General features: G+C 40.1%; 1 protein-coding gene across 5 annotated transcripts in view; it reads right to left on the reverse strand.

Annotated features, from left to right (window-relative positions):
• Nucleotides 1–25633, reverse strand: part of LOC124776338 (cytohesin-1) — a 213509-nt gene that overhangs the window by 21650 nt on the left and 166226 nt on the right. For 4 of the 5 annotated variants that reach the window (XM_047251280.1, XM_047251281.1, XM_047251283.1 and 1 more), the window contains 3 exons: nt 6911–6975; nt 1695–1961; nt 622–734 (listed from right to left, as the gene is read on the reverse strand). In XM_047251280.1, coding sequence (XP_047107236.1) covers nt 622–734; nt 1695–1961; nt 6911–6975 — 445 coding nt within the window. Of the gene's footprint in view, nt 1–621; nt 735–1694; nt 1962–6910; nt 6976–11234; nt 11310–25633 lie in introns of those variants that run through there. The other variant, XM_047251284.1, reaches the window with a different exon arrangement.

Genomic DNA, 25633 nt, shown 5'->3' on the forward strand with positions numbered 1-25633 from the left:
GAGGATAGTAACTGTAATTACATTATTTCACACAGTTTAAATCTGAACAGGCAGTAAACAGTTTCAGATGATTCAGAGTGCTTATTAGTTTTCTAATCTTAAGTCTTAAACACAATAATTTTCTTAATATGTAGGTTTTCCTGCAATACCAACTGCAAGGAAGAAGAAAAAACTGTACATTCCCGCAACACAGCAGTTTTCACTCACAGTCAACTTTCATGGAAAATCTGTATACTGTTTACAAAAATATATACCCTATGGCCATTTAAATGCTTACTGGATTATTGGGCAAAAATTTGAAGTAATTCAGTCAAGAACACCAATTTTTATAATAAATTTTGATGAAAAGTATGACTTCCTTCAAAACATATTAAAGTTTTGTAATATATTTAGTACTATGTCAAATCTAATAAACTATTTGACCTCAGTAACATATTAAGACCTTCTACAGCATTCAAATAAACCTTGCATGCCATTCTCATTGTGTTTTAATTGGAAAATGGTCTTCATAAAAGGTTTGAAGTAGTACACGTAATTCTGTGTGTTTCTATCCAAATTGAATACATGCTACCCTGCTTTCCAGTTTCAAGAAGGAAGGAAATGTTTTGTTGATAGCTTTACCTGTATTTGTGAAAATGTTAGGATTCAGTTGACAATATCGCTGTGCAAAACATTCCATCATCCGATCTATTTTCTGAGCTTCTCCTGGCAACCTGAAGCTCCACAAGAATTGCCTGTAATAAATTCAGTTATGTTGAGCTGTGAAGTAAGCAGTAACAGGGAACAAATGCTTTTTCGAAGTAGGTTGTAACAAGATTTTTTGCAGTTTTATGAGGATTATTGGACCATTTCAAAGTTATCTTCAAATCTTACATAGTAACTGAACCAATGAACTAACAAGTGCTTGGTTTACAATAAGCACATTTTTGAAGGATGTCTGTGATTAAACAATGGAAAATCCAGGATGAAATGTAACAATATTATGAGAAGGAAAGTTGCTACTCACCATATAGCAGAGATACTGAGTCACATATAGGCACAACAAAAAGATTTCCACACTTAAAGCTTTTGGCCAATGGCCTTTGTCAACAATACACATACACGCACACACCCGCACATGCACACCCGCAACTCACACACACGACTGTAGTCAAAGGCAATTGAGACCATAATGCGCAGTTTTATGAGGGTTATTGGACCATTTCAAAGTTATCTTCAAATTTTACATAGTAACTGAACCAATTAACTAACAAATGCTTGGTTTACAATATATGGTGAGCAGCAACGTTCCTTCTCATAATATAGTCTCTGTGATAAAACTTTTAAAACAAGGAAAGGGGAATAGGCTACTCAGTTCCACAAAACATACAGGTCTCTGCAGAAATTAAATTGTGAAGCACTATCCTTGAAGGGCTCCACTGATTTCCATTATTATACCCATTCAAGTTTTATCTGTAATAGTTAGTCTAACAACATGGTAGAGGCGTTGAGTCATCAAGAGGTACACACGAAAGAGAGGGCAGACTGTTATATTTCTGAACAAATCTTTTGCTGAGCGAGCCACTGGCTCCTACATTTTGCACATTTCTTTAACCTATGTGTCTATTCTATCCATTTATATTTTTAAAAATTGATTATTTTCATTGATACATAAAAGAGTTGCATATATCTCATTATGAGCCAAAGAAACGTACCTGAGTGCCTGGACCAGTATTAAGTCAGTGAAGTCATGTAGTTCCACGAAGGCCCTCAGCACTTGTTCATTGAAATCTGCACGTTCACCTAAGTAATCTCCAATTGCTGTCTTATTTAAACCTTCACCTTTGTACAAAAATTGGGCAACATCTTCTGGCGTGCTTCGAAGCAAGCCATGTTCAATCAGGTACTCAATGCCCTTTTTAGGGTCCATATTAAACTTTTTGCGGCCAATGGACATCTGCTTTGCTTTAGTGTTGTTTTTACTGAAAAACAGACAAGCTACTCATTTTGTGGAAAAATGCAGTAAAATTTCTGGAATACCTATTATATTTCAGACAAACAAAGAGGGAACTACAATGAAGAGATTTATCAGAGCAACATTTGTATAAAGAACAAGCATTTCTCATTTTTGTACAATCACTCTGGCCTAGTCATTAGGAATCATTAACTGAAAACAGTTCTGTTACTTATAGCTTCTTACCATTGTGGGAATGACTTGTGTATGTGAAAAATGCATCTGCGTCTACATTAAACTAAATGTCTCCCAATACCTGACAACTGTAGTCAGCTTCAAGGTCAGGGGATCATGTCTACCAAAGCACTGTAGTGTGAAAACCAACTATTTAGTTGCTGACAGCTTTAGATTCTTTTAATTTAATTACTATGAAACAAAAACAAAAACATTTTTGCCATACATTATGGAAACCATCAAGAACAGAATGGAGAGGTTTGGGAGATATGGTGAGATTACCCCATTTACTCACATAAATGCCTAGTCAGACAGACATCTGTGGTACACACACAATTCATATAGTGAAGTGGAAACAACACTGACACTAAGGCTGCAGTGTTATGTCTGCACATAGCAGTAGTGACTGTAGAGTTTTCTGATGCTACCTAACATCACCCCAAAAAGAGTTAAGAGTATGTGTCACAACATTATGAAATTTACAGTGAAACCTGCATGCTGTTCATAGCAAAATAATGTCTTTTGATCTCCAGGATGCCCGACTGTTAGTGGCAGAATTCAGTTACATATCATGATCGGTGGCCACCCACAGCAAATAATACAGATCTACCTTCTACATTTAGACACACACTCCACAAACCACCCAATGGCACACGACGAAGGCTACCCTGTACCACTTCTAGTCATATTGTTTCTTTCCTGTTCCACTCGCAAATAGAGCAAGGGAAAACTAAAGTGTATATGTCTTCATATGAGCCCCAGTCTCTCTAATCTTATTTTCATGGTCCTTACGGGAAATTTTCATTGGCAGTAGTAGAATTTTTCTGCAGGCAGCTTTAAATGCCAGTTCTCTAAGTTTTATCAAGAGCACTCCTCGAAAAGAATGTCGCCTTTCTTCCAGTGATTCCCATTTGAGTTCCCAAAGCATCTCTATAACAAATATAGTTCTGTGTCCATACCAATAAAGCCAGCATTATTTCATGTTACCTGTAATTGCAAATACATAAAATGCAGATACTTGAGCGTACAATGGACCAGTTATAATGAGCAGCGCTAAGGTCTCATTTTAAGTGGTATACTGTATGCTTTAATAAAGCATTAGTATTTGGATCATTTGCTGTGGTTGTTCCAAGCATGCATACATAACTGTACTCAGTAACTTACAGAGACAGATGGTCTGAACCTGTATCCAAGTCCGAAATTAGTCACCATCAGTATATAAAGAAGACTTCCTAATGTAACTTACTAAGGTACTCCATTTATTTCACAAAATAATGTCAGCAAGAGCACAACGTGAAATTGCTATTGTATCCATTTATATACAATCTCATTAAGCATGACCGTATATGAAGTCTTAAAATTCAAATTGCCACAATAAATAAACTGGCGTAGAGTTCCATTTAACACTGCCCAATATTTATCAATTCCTCTATGGCAGTGTTCTCTCTCTTTAACAAGCTCTGCCTCACGGGTCTTACGATATTTTGCACTTTCTATCAAATATTGTTCACCAATACGAAAAAGCCATGTCATCTACTTCTACATGGATACTCTGCAAATCACATTTAAGTGCCTGGCAGAGTGTTCATCGAACCACGATCGCAATTCTCTATTATTCCAATCTCTTCTAGCGCGCAGAAAGAACGAACACAAATATCTTTCCGTATGAGCTCCGATTTCCCTTATTTTATCGTGGTGATCGTTTCTCCCTATGTACGTCAATGTCAACAAAATATTCTTGTATTCGGAGGAGAAAGTTGGTGACTGGAATTTCGTGAGAAGATTCCGTCACAATGATAAACCCCTTTCTTTTAATGATGTCCAGCCCAAATCCTGTATCGTTTCTGTGACACTCACTCCCATACTTCACAATAATACAAAACGTGCTGCCCTTCTTTGAACTTTTTTGATGTACTCCGTCAGTCCTATCTGGTAAGGATCCCACACTGCGCAGCAGTATTCTAAAAGAGGACGGACAAGCGTAGTGGAGGCAGTCTCCTTAGCAGATATCTCTCTCTCTCTCTCTCTCTCTCTCTCTCTCTCTCTCTCTCTCTCTCTCTCTCTGTGGACATGTATGTGGCCACAAGGAATTAACTTCCAGGAATTCAATTAAATTATAAAACAATCAAAGTTTTACAGAAGTGTGTTTTTATTTAAATGGCAACCTGTTTTGGACTTACTACCAAGCCATTTACATAAGTACTACGATAACACCATAATGCGTGTACACTGGACACATTACTCACACTGGACTGTCATACACATGTATCTTCGACTTAGCCACTCCTACAAGCAATGTGGCCAGTGTACGCACATTATGATGTTATGGTAGGACTTTTGTAATTTCATTGAATCATAAGTTGCCGCCTATTGCCATCCATCATGCTGGAAATGAGCCAATTTACAGGTCATACAGTGTTTCGTACAGAAGTTGTGTCCATACCAACAAAACCAGTATGTCACTGCAGATATATAAAATACATCTAACACTGTAGTTTTTAACACAAGTAAATGATGATCATCCAGTGAAGTACACACACATTTATACTCAAAGAACATGTTGTATCCAGTGATATTACTCAGTACATAGCACAGTGAACAGTCATTTCTAATATTTCTTTCACAAGATCTCCTTCATAACAATTTACGTTTACATCATCACGTAAATATGAATCAAGTTACAGAAAAATGGTTATCTTGTGGGAATTTTTTACTTCGAGTGTTTTGGGAGGTAGAAACAGCACAGAGTTTTTGTGATGCACCGCCAAAGTCAAAACTGTCCATAGCAATCATTCCATGAATGAGTTTCTCATCAGCATTGTATCTATTAAGAATGGAAAGCATTATTTCAGCTTAGAACAAGCTTCTTTGTGTGATCTGCTGTAGATCTCTACTCAAACTACTGGACAGAAATTTATTGTACAGAATTTAAGTGTGCTACAATATTCCAGTTCAGCCACTGAGAGAGATGGTCTGAACCTGGATCCAAGTCCGAAATTAGTCACCATCAGTATATAAAGAAGACTTCCTAATGTAACTTACTAAGGTACTCCAGTGGAAATTGGAATTTTAAGACTTCACATACAATCAGATTGGTTTGGATGGTGGCATAGTTAAATACCTTTATAAGTTTACAAGCATTTTATCCAATGGTTTTGTTTGTCTATTGGTTCAAGAAGTACTGCAGGACAACTTTATCTCTCTACAGATCCTTTGAAGGAAGGCATGAAGTGCAGTGTGTAAGTTCCCATGCATTTTCTGCAGACATCCCATGAACAACTTTTGGAAAACATTTTTGAGCAGCAATGTTACAATGCAGCAGTCAAGCAGTTGTTCTTATGCCTGTAGATTTTTGAAGAGGAGGAGGGAGGAGAAAATTAAATTTCCTATGACGCTTTTTCTTAAGGAACAGACATGTGAACCAATTCAGAAAGCACAGGGTGAGTTGGTACTGAGTTGCATAAATGTTTTAGAGTGGCCAATGGCTTCATGTGGCGGTCAGAGGATACAGAAGGCAACTGACTGCAGTTGTTGGCTGACAACTCTGACCAACAATAACACTACAACTGATGAAACAGAATTGGAAAGACAGAACAATGGCTGTGCAAATCTCTTGTAAAAAGCTGAACAAGTGAATGCTTCATGTTCCAAATACCTTCATACAGGTCCAAACTGACTGTTGAGTTCACTCTTGTCAAGGCTTGCTATTTATAATAGACCACAATGAGAATTTTTAAGAAAAGTTTTAACAGTTTAAAAGTCACTAAAACATTTTTTTAGACAATTTGTGAAACCATTCTTCCAGTAGTTATTTACACCATAAATCTTTAGGTTAGTTTCACACAGTTCTCTTGCTTGCCAGCCATCTTCCATTTCTGCCTAACTGCTGCATCATCTGTCAGAAATCTGCCTTTATACAATCATAAGCAGGCTTATCATCTATGACCAATTGCTTCCACCACACCTTTCATCTGCTGTTTTGAGCAACAACCGATATCAATGTGTGTCCAACCATTTTCTGGGATTCATTAGGTTCTTACATTGTTCTTGTTGATACACTGCAGGATATCTTTGTTCTTTACTCAATTAATTTGTTCTTCAATAGTCTCACCTAAAAGTACATTTCTGAAGGTTCTTGTTATTTCATTTCTCATCATAGAATGCAGGCTTGTTTTCTACTTTTCACACCAGTACAGACAAATGGTGTCCAACTACTTCCTGGGCAGCAATGGATTGCCAGAGTATCAAATGGAAATTCCAATGTTTTACCATATTTGCCAAATTTGTCATCTCCAGATAATTTTCTCTTCCCTCAACTTAATACACATGAAGGGCTTCAGATTCCACTCTTCAGAAAATCCAGAAGTTTGGGAGCATTGTTTTACATAGGCATTCTAACAAAATAGGAAAAATGGCATTTGTTCTCTGTTAGCATATTATACTTTCATAAATACACAGACTAATCTCCACAGCATTCTCAAACTGTAAGGTTATATAAACTGTTAACCTCAGATGAATGCATATATTTTTCACTAGGCCAAATAAATGTGTCACCAAGGTGTTCTAACTTTTTTTTTTATACACATGGTGTTGAAACCAAGAAGATCAATATTTTGGTGTGGTGCCTCATGTGTCAAAAAAGACACCTCAACCAATTTAAAGTCTTACAATAATTTTTTGGCACTTTTTTTGCAATATTTTTTATACATAAGTTTTAGAAGTAAATGTGAAACTTTACTTTACCTCTCATCAGCAGTATCCATGTTTTCCATCTCTGCAACAACCTCACCCAAGGCATCCTTCAGTTGCTGAAACACAAAGCAACACAATAAAAGTCACTGAGCAGGTTATTCAAAAACTGTGTTTATAAAATATGTGGACTGATCATCACATCCTTTCTCTTCAACTACAGCCACCTATGCCCGAACACAAAAAAAGCATACCCATTGACTTGGTTAGCTCTTTCTTACAGCTGAAATTAGGCCTACTACATTCTTAACAGTGTGCACTGGCAGATGTTGTATTAACTGAAAAAATTAGCAGTAAACTTTGTAAAAGAAGGAAAGAGAGAGATTCATTATTTGCAACATCAGTAACTGCTGACATTTATCATTTACACCACACACTATAAAATTTCGTTTTAGATCTTACACAAAACAGCCTGACAACTACACCAAGTACACACTAAAGAATGTGCAGTTTCGGACTACTACATTGCTTGTCTGTGACAACCTCTTTCCTTTCAACTACGTCACTATCAAACATTTGTTTGTAAATGCAGTAACTGATATCAAATAATGAAGCACGACACCCATTTCGAGGATGACAGGGACAGAATGTAAAAAAGCCAATAATATCAATATTTGCTGTGGAAGATATGCAGATGGTACTGTACATACTTTATAGTTACAGAAAATTTTACTGTTTATGTATTACACCGATTCATTGATGTCTTTTCAATCCCACACACGATTTTCCAGGCTGTCTGTCCACATTTCGAGGTGTTTTTATATACCATTATGAGAAACAGTGATTAATTGCACATCTCAGGTGTAATACAATGTTCATCAAGAACTCACAAACCACCATATTAAAATCTACAAAAACAGCATGATCTGTGTGTAGATCTATCCTCTACCCGTGGTCAAACAACAATTGACCTGTCTAATGTCACAGTTAACTATAGCTACAGTGCACTCTGGACGAGATCCTATGCTACCTAACGCACTGTCAAAATCCAGAGAATTACTGGAAAAAAATAAAACCTAAAATAAAAATACATTATAAGCACACACTTACAATTATGCCGAATGTTTGTTACATAGTTCTCAAAAATGACTCACAGCAAGCTTGATAAGTTATCTCACTTCCCGGAAATCGTCTTCCGACAGGAAGAACTGCAGAGGAGCACCAGTGGATTCAGTTACACAACTCTGTCTTTACTAAAATAAATCCTCATTATACATCCAATCAACATTGTTTTGAGTGTGGTAAAGGGTACATAGTAAGCTACTGTGGACCCTCTCACCACTAGCCAGTATCACACACTAAGGCTTTATGTGAAGACTGCCAATTCAACTCCAAATTATCTCAGCTTATCTAATTTCACGCTTTAGGTTATTACAAAATACTTTGTATAAAGTGTAAATATACTACAATTTCTGAGGGGGAAATCATGATGTCTATTTTAGCACCTACTCAGTTGTTTGTTGAAAGTATCTGTGATAGCCTCATTATGCCACCTGGTGATGAACTGCTCAGCTCTTCTTTCAACCTCTCTCTTCCTTCAATGAATACTCATTGGTTCATCAAATCACATTTCATTTCACTGGCTCATGCACATTAAATTTGACTATACTGAGGCTTAACTTCAATTATGCATGTGACTACAGCTTGCATTTCGTAAGGCATTTTGTGGAAGTTTTATGGATGTAAGTCAATGTCATCAACTTTTATGTACGTATCACACTGAAGTCAAAAGAAATTGTTTCAGATTGGTAAGAATACACCATCCAGAAGGCTGTGAAACACTAACAACAGTAGTTATTTCCCTGGAAACTGACTCATAAAGTCAACTGTATCTATGAAGATCTCTCTTATCCTTCACTGTGATTTAATGGCAAATTTATTTAATCTGCAACTAATGCTCAAAACTCTTCCCTCTCAAACATTATTCAAAGGCAATTAAATGTTAGTATGGTGCTGCACTGTTCTGCTACAAAAAATAATTCTCGTACAAAAATGGGGGGGATTGGGGGGGGGGGGGGGGGGAGTGGAGTGGTTATATTTGGGAAAGAATAGCAACAACAGTGTTACTTCCTTGCAACTTCTCCATTCGCAGTAATATGTCCCAATTTCTTCACAGAAGAATGTCTGTGAAAGTCATCTAGTAAAGTTTATGACAAATTTAAAAGTGTGCCATGTCGGAACTTGGTGTAGAACCTTACCTTTCATTTTAAACTCGCTGACCTACCCTCACGGCTTCAATTCTGTGAGTATAGCACCCTTCTACTACTTTGCACACTTCCATTCAATTGAAGTTTAAGTGCTTGTGCAGTACACAGTTTTTGTTAGCTAAGAAGTTTCAAAATAGCACATATTCTGCTTAGAACGAAAGATGCATTTTGAGGCCACATTACATTTTTACTGAAGGAATATTGCTTGGTTTACTACAACGCCTAAGTATTGATTCACTTTATGTATACAGATGTTGCACTTTATGGTTTAGTTCAATGTCTGATTTTTATCACATGGCCAAAGAGTACAATTAGTAAAAGATTCATTCGTGGTCATTAAGCATTACTGACTCACCTGTAAGGTTCATTTTCAGAGTGTTACGAACAAAACACGGGAATCCATGGTCATCACCTTTTGTCGAACTATTCACTAGCACCTGTCAAAAATCACCATACTAACTACTACTATAGCAAATCCGCAAAACAACCTCTACACTTCGACCATTCTCATTATTCTGTATAATCACACTCTGCTCAGGCCAGGCCCCCTCCCACTCCTTCCCTTCGCCATCAAATTTCTCATATAATCTTGTTCGATATTAGACAGTGGCATACAACCAAAAATCTGTTCTGGAGCAAAAGATGGACAATGAAGGTATTTCTTTACTAATAAGTACAATGACATAGGAATTGCCACTGCAATGTGGATTTACAGCTTCAAACAAAAAAGGTCTTATCCAATATTCTTCAGGTATTATTTTTTCTAGACTTTCAGAGATTACCAATATTTATCAACCTGTAGCACAAATTGTGTTTTATCAAGGCCTTTAACATTCTTACTGGTTGAAACTTTCTTTTTTATCCTACATTTGTGTTGCCTCTGCTCTAGCAATTTTCTCTCTAATGAAAAACTTTTTATACAAGAGCATTCTTTGCTTAAAATCAGATTTTATACCTAAAGCCTCTGAGAAACATTTTGCAACTGCAATGGCAGGCTATCCAGCTACCTAAGCATCAGCTCCATGTGAACAGCCACACGCCGCCTGATGTATGGCAGGTGTACATACAGCTTGCGCAGATGAACTGCAAGATATGACTTAAGCAATATCACAAACTGTGCACTCACTGCAGATTTGATGACGTGATCTAGCGAAAACTTTAAATCTTTCATGCACATTTTGCGAATTACTATTTTCTGCTCCTACTATGTATATACTGTTTCGAAAGCTTATCTCTCCTACTTTGAACATCTTTTTTTGCTAATCTTTCAGGCTGCAGTACGTAAATTTCAAAAATTTCCCAGTGAATCAAATGTTCAAAGATATATCGGTCTTGCAGCTGGTCCTCGTTTACTGCATTCAACGATATTTCAATTGGGCACCTTCAGGTAAGCTGAGAAAGACCTTTTCGTTTATCATTATTTCAATTCCCCATGCATGGATGGGGTGGCAGTGGACGAAACGGCTCTTCAGCAAAAAGGTTTCACAAATTTAATAGAAGTTTTAAAGTACATAAAAAACAGATGAAAATAAATGATTTTTACATACTCTTTAGTGGACAAATTATGATATTTCGAAACTTTAGATGGTTTTATATTATAGTTAAAACTATCACTGATGATAATCCTCCTATGGTATAACAGTGATGCTGGTGGCACATGAAAATGATAAATGTTATGAGGTGGAATGATCAGTACTGACTTTAGGGTCTTGTGGTACAACAAATAACGACTAAGTCATTGAGGGAGAGGAAGGAAACTGGAAGGATGGTGTGAGGTGGGTCTTGTGGTACAACAAATAACGACTAAGTCATTGAGGGAGAGGAAGGAAACTGGAAGGATGGTGTGAGGTGGGGCATTGTGATTAGGGCTGGGAAGAACTGATTTCATCACTGGTTAACTGAAGTTGGTTAAAGTTCTACTGGGAAAGGGTGGATAAAAGACCCAAAGGTGCACGGAAGGTGGCGTATGGACGTAGTGGTGCGGCAGAGTACCAGCTTTGTGATTATTGGACAGGGTATTGTGTGCTGGGACTAAGATTTCCCCCTTCTATAATTTATTAGCGTGCTCAGAGTATTCTGCACACGCATTAAGATCGTGATGATGGACTGACCAGCGCACTATCACTCCTGAAATTGTGGAACTCAGCTGTCCTCAGGATTGCCGCCCGCATTCATCATATCTGTTATCTTCGTTTATAGAAAATTGTGGAAGTGATTGGTTGCTCACAATATCTAGCTGGTACCCACTATCACGGTTCGTCAGATTCTCTGCCATCCACATTTCCAAGCATTCTTCAGTACTGCAATCCCAGAAAGATGTTGCTGTAGGAAGACTTGTTTTATCATACTCCACTCTCAGTGGGCATACAGTGTTTAGCAATAACAGACTGTTAGCTGTAAAAGGCAGGTGCAGATTTATATTGTTTGTGGCGTTCTTCCAAGGAGCCCATGTTCGGCCCGTATAAGGAACACCACACTGGCAAGGCATTTCTTACATTCCGCTTTTCTGTAGTAACAAATGAGGCTTCATTGATCCCTGAAGGTCTGCAACCTCAGGTGGATGGAGAAACAGCACTTTAAAATTCACAGAGGATTCTGACCACCTCGAACAAAACAGTGCCAGCAAAGGGAAGGAAATCTAGAGACTTCGCGGCGAACTTTTTATCTACTTCCTGGTCTTTTGTTTTGACTGATTGTGGTTCAAATGGCTCTGAGCACTATGGGACTTAACATCTGAGGTCATCAGTCCCCCAGAACTTAGGTTTAATTAGTTCTAACTAACCTAAGGACATCACACACATCCATGCCCTAGGCAGGATTCGAACCTGGAACCATAGCGGTCACACTGTTCCAACTGAAGCACCTAGAACAGCGGCCGGCGACTGTGCCGTGAGGTATTTTACAGAATGCGATTGGAATTTTTAAGCATTTATGCAATCGTAAAGACGTCTGAATACTACACTTAATTCGAAGACTGGTTTAACACTGACAGCAATGGTCAAAATTTTAAAAATCCCGCTGTCTTCCTCAGATTTTGACTTTACCAACCAGTTGTAAAGGGACGCTGAATTTAACGTGGACTCCGAACCACTGTGCAAATTAGAATTTGTACATTAACAAACTATTGACAAAGATCCGATTTGGAGTGAAATCCTGGTCCTGTTTAATTGCATTTTGCCACTTACCCACCGATCTACACAAGAATTAATCTACAAAAAAATTCCTTAATGTCCGAACGTCGTTTTGATTTCGTGGTGTTGCGACACCGCGTGACGTTTTCTAGGTGCAGCTTTCATGAGGTTGAGTTCTGTAAGGCGAGGGTACCTGGTGAGATCAACAAGCGCAGCTAATGGCGAGTCAGCATCCCACCTGCAGGGACCTCCTGCGTTGTCCAGTGTATAACAAAGCAGCAGCACAATAGCCGATCCGCCGCTCCAAAAGCGAAGGTACGACAGCTCAGGCGGCGCGGTAGCGAAAACTTGAGAAACTGGTCTCGTAACTGCCTTATTCAAGGCACCGTTTTTCTTTCACTCACACATGCACCACAATCACAGTACGTGCTAGGTTCAGTGGACGCGTATTTTTCCCTATATTCTGTAGCACGATCGGCAAGGCTACAGCTAACTTTATGTAAGGTACAAAAAAAATTGAAATCAACTGAAGTTAGCTAAGTGAGCTGAACCCATGTTTGGGCGAAAGAACAATGAATCAATAGTGTCTTGCAACTCGCAGAATCTAAATGCCAAATTGTTCATGGAAGCTGGAAATCAAGAGTTACAATATCCGGAAGATGACACTAGTTTTAAATGTGCGAACGTGACAAATTTCGGCTGTTAATCTGAAAGTGACTTTTGTCTATGCTATCCACATTTTTGTCCATTACATGGATCTTCATTTACGGGTACTATGATGCTGTTCATAATTGATAATTTCAGTTAAAGTCATTAACATTCAAAGCACGAAAGGAAACTACACAAGGATGCAACGTCAGAAAATAAAAACAAATCCGAGAAAGTTATTATGTTCACTATAAGGAGACCAGTACACAGTCAAATATCTATCAATAGGCAGGAACTGATATGACCGGTATCTTAACCTGAAAATCGACCGTAATCGTTAAGAAAGCAAATACCTGAGGCATCAACCCAGGCTACTGCTAGGTTATATCATCTGCATCCATTAGTTAACTGCAATCGGCTGATCAATAATGCTAAGTTGCTCATTTAGGAGGTGAAGGTCCGTCCATATATTTTAAATTGTTGAACTTGCAGAATAGCAGCAGAATCTTCCCTAGAAGGAAATTCAAAAGTTGCCGAATAAGACACTTAAAATATCCATGGATGCTTTCCATCAGGTTGGTGCATAAGTTCGTAGCGTTTTTGTTTTGCATGTTGGTATTACGGTTGATGTGTGTTTGTTTATCGAGTAATTTTTTATTTGGAGTTCTCTGTTGCTATTTGAGTTTTCATTTTGTTATTTGGAGACACTAAGTGGAGCTATGGACGCTAGTAAATGGAGTGCCAAGTGGAGAAGTCTGAATATTTCCGACATATTCTTCCGTTTGAGTACAATAGAGGGATGACAGCAGCGGAGGCAGCCGGAACCATTTGTGCCGTCTATGGGGATAATGCCTCTGGGCAGAGCACGGCAAGGAAATGGTTGTCCCGTTCAACGAGGATTGTTTTGACACGGTCAGGAAGATCTTAGGCGTTTGATCAAGATAGTTTAAACGCATTAATCCACAATGATGCATGTCAGTGTACTCGAGAACTGGCAAATGCCATGAACTGTGAACATTGCGACATTTGTATGCAGTGCGGCGAGCTCAAAAATCGGGTGTATGGGTAGCGCATGCTCTAAGCCAAAAACTACAAAAATCAGCGGCGGCATATGTACATCTGCTTGTTGTGAGCAACACCCCGACCAATCCTATCCTGTATCGTTACTGGTGACGAAAAATAGAGTATTTATGATAACGTAGGGAAAATACGGAATGGCAGAGCTCAAACAAAGCAGCAGCTCCCCGTACAGACTAGGGCGGATCCACGGAAGATAATGTTATGCGCCTGGTGGAATAGCTAGGGTGCGGTGCACTACGAATTGTTTCCCCGAGGTGCAACCATCACCGCTGACATTGTCAACAACTGGGACGTCTTTCAGACGCAATCCAAGATCAACGATCAGAAAGACTGCGTTAAGTGATGCTACACCATGATAACGCCCACCCGCATTTTGCTAGGCTAACAAAAAACACTATACAGGCGATGGGTAGGTTAGTTATTCCGCACTCATCTTTTTCACCTATCTTGCTGCCTCAAATTTTCATCTGTTCCGCCCTCTAAAAACTCCAAGGAACTTCCTTTCCGCATAAAAATGCGCTATGAACATGGCTCAACGAGTTCTTCGCATCAAAACCACATGGTTTCTACAGTCGCGGAATCGGAATCCGTCTAGGGGCAAGAAAACACAAAGCGATATGTTTACTGTACTTTCGTAATCCAATAGCTCAGTCAGAATGCATTTAAGGGAACTCCGCCGGTGTCTCAGGTAACATGGTTTTGAGCTCAGAGAGGATTCAAAATCAGCTGTTCATTCATTGGCAGAAGCAAAGGTTAAGCTGCCCAGAGTGGCGCGAAGTCCGTACATCACACTCAATCTTATAAACGAAAATCTGTTATGTCCGCTACATTTGTAATTGAATATGAAACTACCGTTACGCTGTACAAGTACAAGTACCTGGCTATACTCTCACAAGTGCATCACAATGCATTTACGAACATCAACATTTCTCCAATTCTTCCTCTTCGTTCAATTATTTCCATTGCATTCTACAGCTTTAACTATATTGTTACATCGTCGCCCAACGTGACAGCTCTCAAGTCACTAATAAAATCTTTACTAATGTTCAGGAACGTAGTGCAAATACGCCGTGGATGTGGAAGGAATGAAGGGCGAAATGGCGAAACTGAAGCAGGTACGTATTGTTTCCGTAACCAATGATATTTCCGAATGGAAAGAAGATAATTGCTTTCGAAATGAAGTGGCTCCAGGCCACCCACCTCTTACTGAAATACCTGTCTTAGAATGATCTATAATAACGGGAAATGGTTGCGCTGTATTACTGACCGGGAGCCTGAAGAATTCCAAGGACACCACACTGTCATATATTCATCACTCAAGACCGCAGCCATAATTCCTTTCGTGCTTAGGAGCCTTAACCGGGTTATGTAGCCACGTATAGCGGACCTACTGCATATTTTATCTTCAGCAAAGAGAGAGTATGCCCTATCGACTATAAAGCAAGAGCCGCGGGGGTGACATTTTAAATATTCAACCTCATTTCATTTATACTACTGCAAATCCAAAAGACATCAGGAAAAAGAATCCCGTCCAGAGAGATTGTGCTCGTACGTTGGTTAATAAGCCTCTGAAGAAAATAATTACCGGGACGCAATCAGTAACAGTAAACATGGGCAATATCAAATAAGGATTACGAATTTATTTTGCGTTCCAAAACAATACTCATGTTTAATGTCACATGTGTGAACATAACTATCGTGCCGACTGGAGCTAAAACTGGTTTCATAGATCAGCAAGTGTGGCTGAATTTTGCTGTCATAAGAGTGAAAACCATTAACCTGAATATACCACTACACCACTCTTGCTAATTACGTGCAGTTTAACTACGTAATACACGAAGAAAATGCAATGACTACGTAAAACACGAAGGCTACATGCAAAGGTATCTTCATTAACATTCAGCAGCACATGGTTCGAACAGCAATTGTGTGCTGAGAGGGAAATCTGGCCAGTGAAACTTCAGTATGTGGGGAAATGTGTTATACAGTAGAATATGTAACCTGTTCAAAGTTCTTGAAAATGTCTTCCGCAAAACAATTAGAGTAATAAAAACATACAGAAAAATCTTAAGTAAACAGTATTCCTACGCATCTCGGTCCTTTGTTCCTAGCCTGCAGCTTTACAGTCCACAGGCATCGCCGTTCGTGTCAGTTTCTCGGGAATGCTTCCAATCGATAAGGCAGCAGGATCGATTTCCATTCAGGTCCTTGGTGAGAACTACCGGGTTTATGTAACAAACAACGCGATGTTCCCATCGCGTGTGTTCCAGCCTGTTGTGTAACGTCCAGCAGGACTACAAGGCAGGGGCGAGGGCACGGGCCCTAGGAACACTTCAGAACAGACTTCCACACCAATTACGCCTAACTTAGTAACATGCATAATATCCTTCCAGTACATACTGACTCAGAGGAAACGACAATGCCAGATTTTCAAAACACTATAGTCGCTGGTTCTATTAGCTCCTCCGATAATCAACTTTGGCCACAGACGAACGAAATCCTTGAAAGCTGCGCAAGCAGTTGGGCCGAACAAGGTACGAATTCCGATGCGCCTATTCAGGTGAGGTATCCTATGACAATGTTACTAAACACGGAGTACTTTCATAGCGAGGCGAGCTACTACATCATCAGACCGGATACAACTTTCCTCTGAGGCCCGTATTAGACTATCAAAGCTTTGACAAATCTCTTATAAAAGCCGGGACCACACTAACTTACGATGAAGTACCCCAGTATAGGGTCAAGTATTTTACAAAACGTCTTCCAAAAATATTTCACAATTTTTACAGTGTAATACAGGCTCCACACCCTATGAGCCACCAAGAGCAAGTAATACATGCGACTGATGTAACGTCAGTACATTTGAACCATGTAAGGTCTATACCGGACGGGCTCTGAACAGTCAACACTACTCGGTACCAACTTATGTGATATCACTGAGGTAATCAGTAGGAACTACAGACTGGCAAAGCATTCATTAAAAACCTGTCTACACTTGGCTGTGACGACACTTTGCAAACTATTAGTTTCTTGCGGCTCCATCACTTGCTAACTAAGCCGCCAAGTTAGCCTCTGGATATGAAAAACTCGTGTTCAAGTGACAAGTGGCTGAGCACTGTTTAAAACTTCTATGGTACAAACGTAAATCTAGACACCTATTTTTAATATTTTGGTGTAAGAACGGATCGCAACCAACAGCACAGGAACGGAAGACCACACAGAGGTTGAAGATTTTGAGGAACTACTGCGGAAGTATCTTTGCACTTAAGTCACAAGCAAATATTACATTACTCCACATATTAAAGGGATCTTCGCATAAGTATCTGGCCAGTGTAAATGCTAGCATCCTTAATTGGGTATTATATCAGAGCGTGAAATCACCTCTAAGAAATTTTCTACGAGTACACATAAATGTTGTAGAGTAGGAAGAAGGTTCAAAGTGGTGGTGTTTCATTAAATTACCATACTCTCGTTGGATATATTTTATTTACTTATCGTATGGCATACATCAAGAGGTTCGGAATCAGGAGAATAGCGACAAATATTATTAAACTACTACATATAAATATTTAAACATAGTTCTCCAGCATGGTACAACAAAATTAACTATAGGCGAATATCAACATCTTGATAGTTTACTGCACACTCGTCACTGTCAGGTAATATTCTAAACGAGACTTGCACTCGCTCAAGGGACATGATACATCAGCAATTGACTGTCGTTTCGCAGTAGTCACAAGATGGAGACGAAAATTTGCCCTGCTTGTAAAAAGAATGTGGCTATTTTCTACGGTCCGTTCGGATGTGGTCCAGGATAGCCCAAATTGCTAGTCAAGTCCAGATGGTTTCCCCCGGATGCAGGGCAGTTCCTGGCATCATGGAGGACAGTTTTGTTGCCAACGGCGTTTTCATTCATCGATGTCATTGATTTCATTTTCAGTAATAATCATGGCTGTGATAAGAGTGAGATGTCTTCATCTTTTTTGCTCCGCAGGGAATACGTAGTTCAATATAGGATGGTGGGGGGGGGGGGCGTCAATCTTCTGGTATTCAAGTAACAGAGCACCCTTTCGTCAGGTATCAGGCGGTGGAATGAGACTCAAGAGAACCACTATGTGAAGCTAGAAAATACTGACCCCCTAACACACACACACACACACACACACACACACACACACACACACACCACTCTACTGTTGAGTATACCAATCCAAGTGTTGAATGTGTCTCCTGATGGTTCACAATTAGCGCGGCTATTAACCAAAGACGATCACGAAACAAATAGGAGGAAACGCGCATTATACATTATCAATGAGTGATATATATCTTAAATGTAGTCGGTAGCTGATCAAACTGTGTGACACTAGGAGGGAGCATTATGTAAACCATGTGAAGAGCTGCGTAATGACAAAGTAGCCGGACAAGGAGTACTTTCGAAATTATCTTGCTTCACGAGACTGCAACCACACATGCAACTCGCGTTAATTTTGTGATTTCTGATTATAATTACGTAATTTGGCACGTCCTCTACACGCAACAGACCTACCTCGTACCTTAATCTTCATTTCTACAGACGTCTTTGATTTCTGCACCGTAATCATTTTCTAAATTAGAATGACTTTCTGAACAGGCTCAATGAAATTAACGATCCTGTTACAGATTAACTGGACAACATTCGAAAGTATTTGCGTCACCGCTGAAGCGGTGAATTTTCTAAAAATAAAGGAGTTTGAAAAGTTTAACTACTGTACTATTTATCTTTGGTCACACTGCTTTGCAATGATCAGATTACGGTGTAGTAAATGTCCTACACTGAATCTAACGACGAACCTGGTAATTTTTTTTTTTTTTTGAAGCAGTGTCTTTAGCGTAACCATTGATACTGTTGCAAGACATCTAATAGAACACAGATACTTCCACGAATGTTGTGCATTGTAACAGCCATCTATAGCATTCAAAACAATCTGAGCGGAGCTTTTGTAACTTGCTTGTAGGAGTTTGTGACATGCGTTTGTTTTCATAGTGGCCATATTGAGGAAATAATTCACAGTGAAAGTAAATGTGTCTAAATTTATTGTGACGTACATTCGAGTTTGTATTACTGTTTTTATGGGTGGTTCCGAAATGGAACCACTGGGGCAGTATAAGTTTGGAAAAAGAATTTATTAAATTTTCGGCCCATTTTTGCTTGTTATTTAGGACTAATATGTCTTTGGAATTATGAGTTCATGTAAGTTTGGAGATGTGGGATTGTGTCTACGGAAAATGCGGATTCTATAATCTATCACATGCGATTATAAGTAGTTTAGAAGTGTAGGTCCTAGTGGTTACAAATTTGCCAGTTTCTTCTTACATTCGTTGCTTACCATGATAAAGGTTGATTGTATGAAAAATTTTAAAATTATAAATTTTCATATTGGTGGGACTCAAAAGGGTTAATGCTTACATATGATTAGACGATAACAGCTGTATGAAATAATATTCCAGGAATTTTATGAGCTTAAAGGGAGACGTACGTAAGACTACGAAATGAGGACGTGGACTGTGGTATTCCGAGATTTGGGTCGGGCTGAGAGACGTGAACTGACAGTCGAAGCTGTTACGATGACAGCTCAAGACAAGCGGGAAATATGGGTTCGAGTCCCAGTCCGGCACATATATTCACATGCCACGTTTGGGTAATACACTGATACCCTCTGCAGCTGATGTCATTAAATCCGCATTCAGCTAATAATTTGGAATACCTCTTTAATGTTGTTCTGTATCTGTCATCCGAGTTTTTCTTCTAAATTTATGCCTAGCAAACAAGGTATCTCCGCTAACTCTTGTGCGCTGTCGTGACAGCAGATATTGAAGCTATAAATACTGTTAGATTTGCAGCTGCTGTCACAGGTTAACTAGGGGTTGACAGTGACAGTCTGATTCCAGTGGAAGCTTACGGTCCAACATGTCAGTAGATCAACACCACAACGATTATGGATGTTGGTTGGTTGATTTGGGTGAGAGGACCAAACAGTGAGATCAGCGGGTTAGGGAGGATGGGGAAGGAAGTCGGCCGTGCCCTTTCAAAGCAACCATCTCGGCATTTGCCTGAAGAGATTTAGGGAAATCACATTATGGATGTACTGGCGGCTCAGGACACATCTACAAATATTTATGGCACGGAGAGAAAAGGACGTCTGCTGGTAAAAGCGCAAACTCAAAAAATTAGTTTTATACCAATGTACATCTACGCTTTGAAGGGAGAAATCCTAATGGGATTACAGGAGCGACGTCAAACAGGGCGACGGAGCAGGTGAGGCACCACAGGACATTTCCACTGTCTATAATTTTAGAAATAAATTCATAAAACTTTGTCAGCATGACCAGGAAGGATTCCGAAGGAGAGAGAGAATACAGTATCCAAGAAAAGCGAGAAGGAGCTAGTATCCAAAAAAGAAAGGGGAAGACGGCATCCTAACGAGATGAAACCAGCGTGTTCTAAGCGACGCGATGGGCGCAACACGAAAGCGAGGAGCGGTTGAGACGGCGCGTCGCGGCGGCTCTCTGCGGACTGCAGATATTGCGCCTCGCAGTCGCGCGTGAGTCAGTGGCCAGCCAGCCACGCAGAGCTTCTTTCTGTCTGCGTGTGGTGTGGTGATGGCGGCGGCGCCACATGCCTGCGCACGCGACGCACACAATGGTCGGCATTCCGACACGCGGGACGGCCGCCAGCTCGGCCCGTCCCCGATGCGCACCGCAATAGCCCAGTCCGCTTCCACCACCTCAACCCTCAAATGGAATTGTGGACGTCCTTTTTCGATACATGTGAAACTTTACACCCCCTGACATTTCCTCTGTTGGTCATTCCATTGTTGGCGGTTCCACATACCTTGCCGGCAGTTGATATCCGACCTGCACACAAACCAGAATCATTGTCCAGTCGCCCGCTTTTTCAGAGGTCACCTGTAAAATCTGGGTTGCGCCGCCATTATTGACCCACGACAGTAAGTGGTCCTCTTTTCTCTATGGTCAAAGTTTAATTATCAACTAAGTATAAATTTTTAGTCTTTTGATTTATTTTCAGTGTTTCTGGGGCTTCTAGCTTTCATGTACATCAGTGAGTGACTCAAATTTTCTGGTCGAGAGCAACAATCTCATAAGTTTAGATGAAACTTCTCCCAAAAACTACCAATACACATTCTGCATTCGAAGAGGAAACTACGGCCGCATGCCAGCGAGAAAAAGACCAACCGGTACTGTACCTGCTGTTATGCAGGGTTACACAAACAAGTTTTCCCTTTGCGATTTATTTGGACTTATTTGTATTAAACTAATGTTTGTTATTTCAATGTATGCAAATACGAAAATTATGAATAAATATTCGTGGTTAAAGTAAAATGCATTACTTTCCATGGCTAAAACAAAGCGGTATCCTTTCCACCACCATTCCTCCTTGCCTTAAATGTTTGGTGATACAGGAAACATACCACTTAATTGGGAAGTCCTGACTCATCCAGTTTTGTGCGCGCGCGCGCGCGTGTGGCGCGCCAGACCACACAACAATACACCCTGTGTGGACAACCATATCTACAGAATATTTAGAAGCTGCGATAATTTAAAATGGAACAAAGTATGAACCCATTCATTTTCGTTGTAGGACATCTCATTTTGTGGGTGGAAGAGTACAAAACCAACAATTATTTCCACTGCTGAACAAAGTAAGATCATATGGACTATCAGACCAATTGTGTGATTGGATTGAAGAGTTCCTAGATAACAGAACGCAGCATGTCATTCCTAATGGAGAGAAGTCTTCCGAAGTAAGAGTGATTTCAGGTGTGCCGCAGGGGAGTGTCATAGGACTGTTGCTATTCACAATATACATAAATGACCTTGTGGATGACATCGGAAGTTCACTGAGGCTTTTTGCAGATGATGCTGTGGTGTATCGAGAGGTTGTGGCAATGGAAAATTGTACTGAAATGCAGGAGGATCTGCAGCGAACTGACGCATGGTGCAGGGAATGGCAATTGAATCTCAATGTAGACAAGTGTAATGTGCTGCTAATACGTAGAAAGATAGATCCCTTATTTAGCTACAAAATAGCAGGTCAGCAGTTAATTCCATAAATTATCTGGGAGTAGGCATTAGGAGTGATTTAAAATGGAATGACCATATAAAATTAATCGTCGGTAAAGCAGATGCCAGACAGATTCATTGGAAGAATCCTAAGGAAATGCAATCTGAAAACAAACTAAGTAGGTTACAGTACGCTTGTTCGCCCACCGCTTTAATACTGCTCAGCAGTGTGGGATCCGTACCAGATAGGGTTGATAGAAGAGACACAGAAGATCCAACGGAGAGCAGCGCGCTTCGTCACAGGATCATTTAGTAATCGCGAAAGTGTTACGGAGTTGATAGATAGACTCCAGTGGAAGACTCTGCAAGACGCTCAGTAGCTCGGTACGGACTTTTGTTGAAGTTTCGAGAACATACCTTCATCGAAGAGTCAAGCAGTATATTGCTCCCTCCTACGTATATCTCGCGAAGAGACCATGAGGATAAAATGAGAGAGATTAGAGCCCACACAGAAGCATACCGACAATCCTCCTTTCCACGAACAATACGAGACTGGAATAGAAGGGAGAACCAATAGAGGTACTCAGGGTACCCTCCGCCACCCACCGTCAGGTGGCTTGCGCAGTATGGATGTAGATGTAGATCTATGGTCTAACTTAGACATTTTTGGCTCATTGCAAAGAACTAAATAGCAAATTGTGCAATGACAGGCATAGTAGAAAGCAAATAAAAACACAGAAATCACGGTATCAGGCAACTGCACAGTGTCTTTCCTCGTATTATAGGCAGCAAGTGCCATTTACATATCTTGTCTAACACTGTGTTAGAAATACGTCACATAATATGTCAAGGCTAACTAGTTGCATTTATATCGGTACCAAACATCTACAGTCTTAGTAAATAAGCATTTGTAAGTTAAGCTTTCTAAAAATAACAAGACAACACACGTTAAGAGATCTTTATTTTTCCTGTTTAAGAATGTGTCATTGGCTAATATGTAGCTCGCAAGGTTTGCTTTCTCTGAAAGCTGTAGCTACCATAATTAGTTGAAAACTGGTATGTAATGAATAAATAAATAGTAAAGAAATAAATCCCCGTCTGTGCGCCTTTCACCTTTAAAAACGAGATATACAGAACGACAAATTGAGAACTTCAGTTTCTTGGGGAAATTCTGGGGAAATGTTACGTATAAACAAATGACAGAACCAACTAGGCATAAGTAAGCTGTTCTTGCCCGTCAGTTGTATTTCATGTTTGAGATGTTTAAATGGTGTAGAAGGAATTTAGCGTGTTTGTAAGACCGTAACAACCCCGCTCGACCGGCAGGAAAGTGACATTTTTGGCAAGAGACATAGGAATCTGCCCCTCGCCAAAGGCTGATGAGTAAACATTAGATACGGCGTTCTAAGAGTTTAAAACGATTCAATCAGTAATGTTTCGTATTCATATAAAACAAAGAAATAACATTCTTTGACATGCCTGGTCGTAAGGTGTGTGGATCTCTAAGCTCTTCGCAGTAGTGCGAGTAATGTTACCAGAACTGCAACGTACACATGGATAATGTGTGTCGAGAAGGAAAAACGCACAGAATATTTTTGTTACACCACTGAACAGATTCAACTAGGGTACGGATACCACGGATGCTATAACATGCAAGGAACGGTGTCTTCTGGTATACGGATACAAGGACTCAAATCCCGAAACTATTATGAATGTCACCCGACGTAAACAACGTTCTACTGTTGACTGGTGACTCCAATGCTCCTGACGTCCGAAATGTGTGTGTGAGAGAGAGGGGGTGGGGCGGGCGAGGACAGACCTGGGGTATGGAGTATTTTTAATATTTTGGAAAACGTATGGAAACTTAAGTAGACCTAAAAAGTTCCTGTTCGGAGCCTGTTAAAAAACCTGCCTAATGCTTACTTTTAAATTAATTTCTTGACAGAAAAACACCAGACTACACTATAGTTTTCCTTGCCTGAGAAGCTCGCGGGGAGGGTGGTGAGGGGGGGGGGGGGGAGTGTGGGTTTGCAGATTCCCTTTGCATCCCACCCCCAGGGTATGGTGGGCGCTCTTGCCTACATTGGAACCACTGTGATAAAGTGGTGGTACATGAGTAAGGCTTGTGTGACCGTTACCATAGGCAAGGAAGGCGGAGTGAGGCGGGTGAATCACAACGCTCGGCGTCCTGGCGACATTTGCTTTGCGCGGCTGCAGCCGCTCGCTATCTCCGGACACCGCCGCAAAAAACGCGCGGCGCGCGGGAGGCTGCTTTTTGCACACGTGCTACCGCCCCGCCGGTCGCTCTTCTGCCTGCGTTAAGCCAACGCACAAATGGTCCACCGGTAATATCTTTTCCAGACAACAGTAATTAACCACTCATCGGAAAATTAGAACCAAAAATTAATTATCTTACTGCAATATAGTGTGCGGACAGAACCCTGAAAAAATACAGTAACACCATTTTACTTTATTTTGGAAACTTTAATACTGTTCGAGCAAAAGGGTAAATCCTCGGTTATGCCCGATTAGTAGGAATAATCTCGATGCTCGCCTCGAATGGTTTGGGGGATCATTGAGAAATCCAAACTAGAGTGGCTGGATCAAGTAAACAAAGATTGCAGATGGATAATTTTTCGTACTTTTCAGTTCATTTTTGTGAGTTACAGTTACCGAAACACGTGTTACATTCCTCTTTACGTCCATTATCTACAATTTCATTCATTCATGTGAACACGATCTTGTGGTCGAACTATTTCTTCCAGAACAGCAACCTTCAGTTTGTGTAGTGGTGGTGATGGTACGTGACTTTCCTTTCTCACAATACAGTATTAGTTTCAGATATTTTGAAGTCATGACTGAACGTGGATAACTTTTTTACAATTTCGTAAAATATATTAGGCGAGATCAGGCAAAACGCTCAGTGATATTCTCATCTCCTTTGACTCGCCCAACGGACTAAGCTATACAGTGCGTGTACCGGTGAAACAGTTTAGGGCGCGAGGAAGACATTTTGCCTTTTGCATATACAGAAGGACGGTTTTTCTGCTTGCTAACTAGTTACATTGGGGACTCATGCATTACATGGCGACTTCTGGAGAATTTACGAACGTGAATAAGCCGGCAGTTCATTGCGACAATTATTCCTTCATAGCTCCCAGATTTAGACTGGCAATGGCAAGGAAAGCGTTTCTGAAGAAGAGAAATTTGCTAACATCGAGTATAGATTTAAGTGTCAGGAAGTCGTTTCTGAAAGTATTTGTATGGAGTGTAGCAATCTATGGAAGTGAAACATGGACGGTAAATAGTTTGGACAAGAAGAGAATAGAAGCTTTCGAAATGTGGTGCTACAGAAGAATGCTGAAGATTAGATGGGTAGACCACATAACTAATGAAGTATTGAATAGGATTGGGGAGAAGAGAAGTTTGTGGCACAACTTGACCAGAAGAAGGGATCGGTTGGTAGGACATGTTCTGAGGCATCAAGGGATCACCAATTTAGTATTAGAGGGGAGCGTGGAGGGTAAAAATCGTAGGGGGAGACCAAGAGATGAATACACTAAGCAGATTCAGAGGGATGGAGGTTGCAG

This window comes from Schistocerca piceifrons, chromosome 2 (assembly GCF_021461385.2).
Source record: "Schistocerca piceifrons isolate TAMUIC-IGC-003096 chromosome 2, iqSchPice1.1, whole genome shotgun sequence".
Classification (NCBI taxonomy): domain Eukaryota; kingdom Metazoa; phylum Arthropoda; class Insecta; order Orthoptera; family Acrididae; genus Schistocerca; species Schistocerca piceifrons.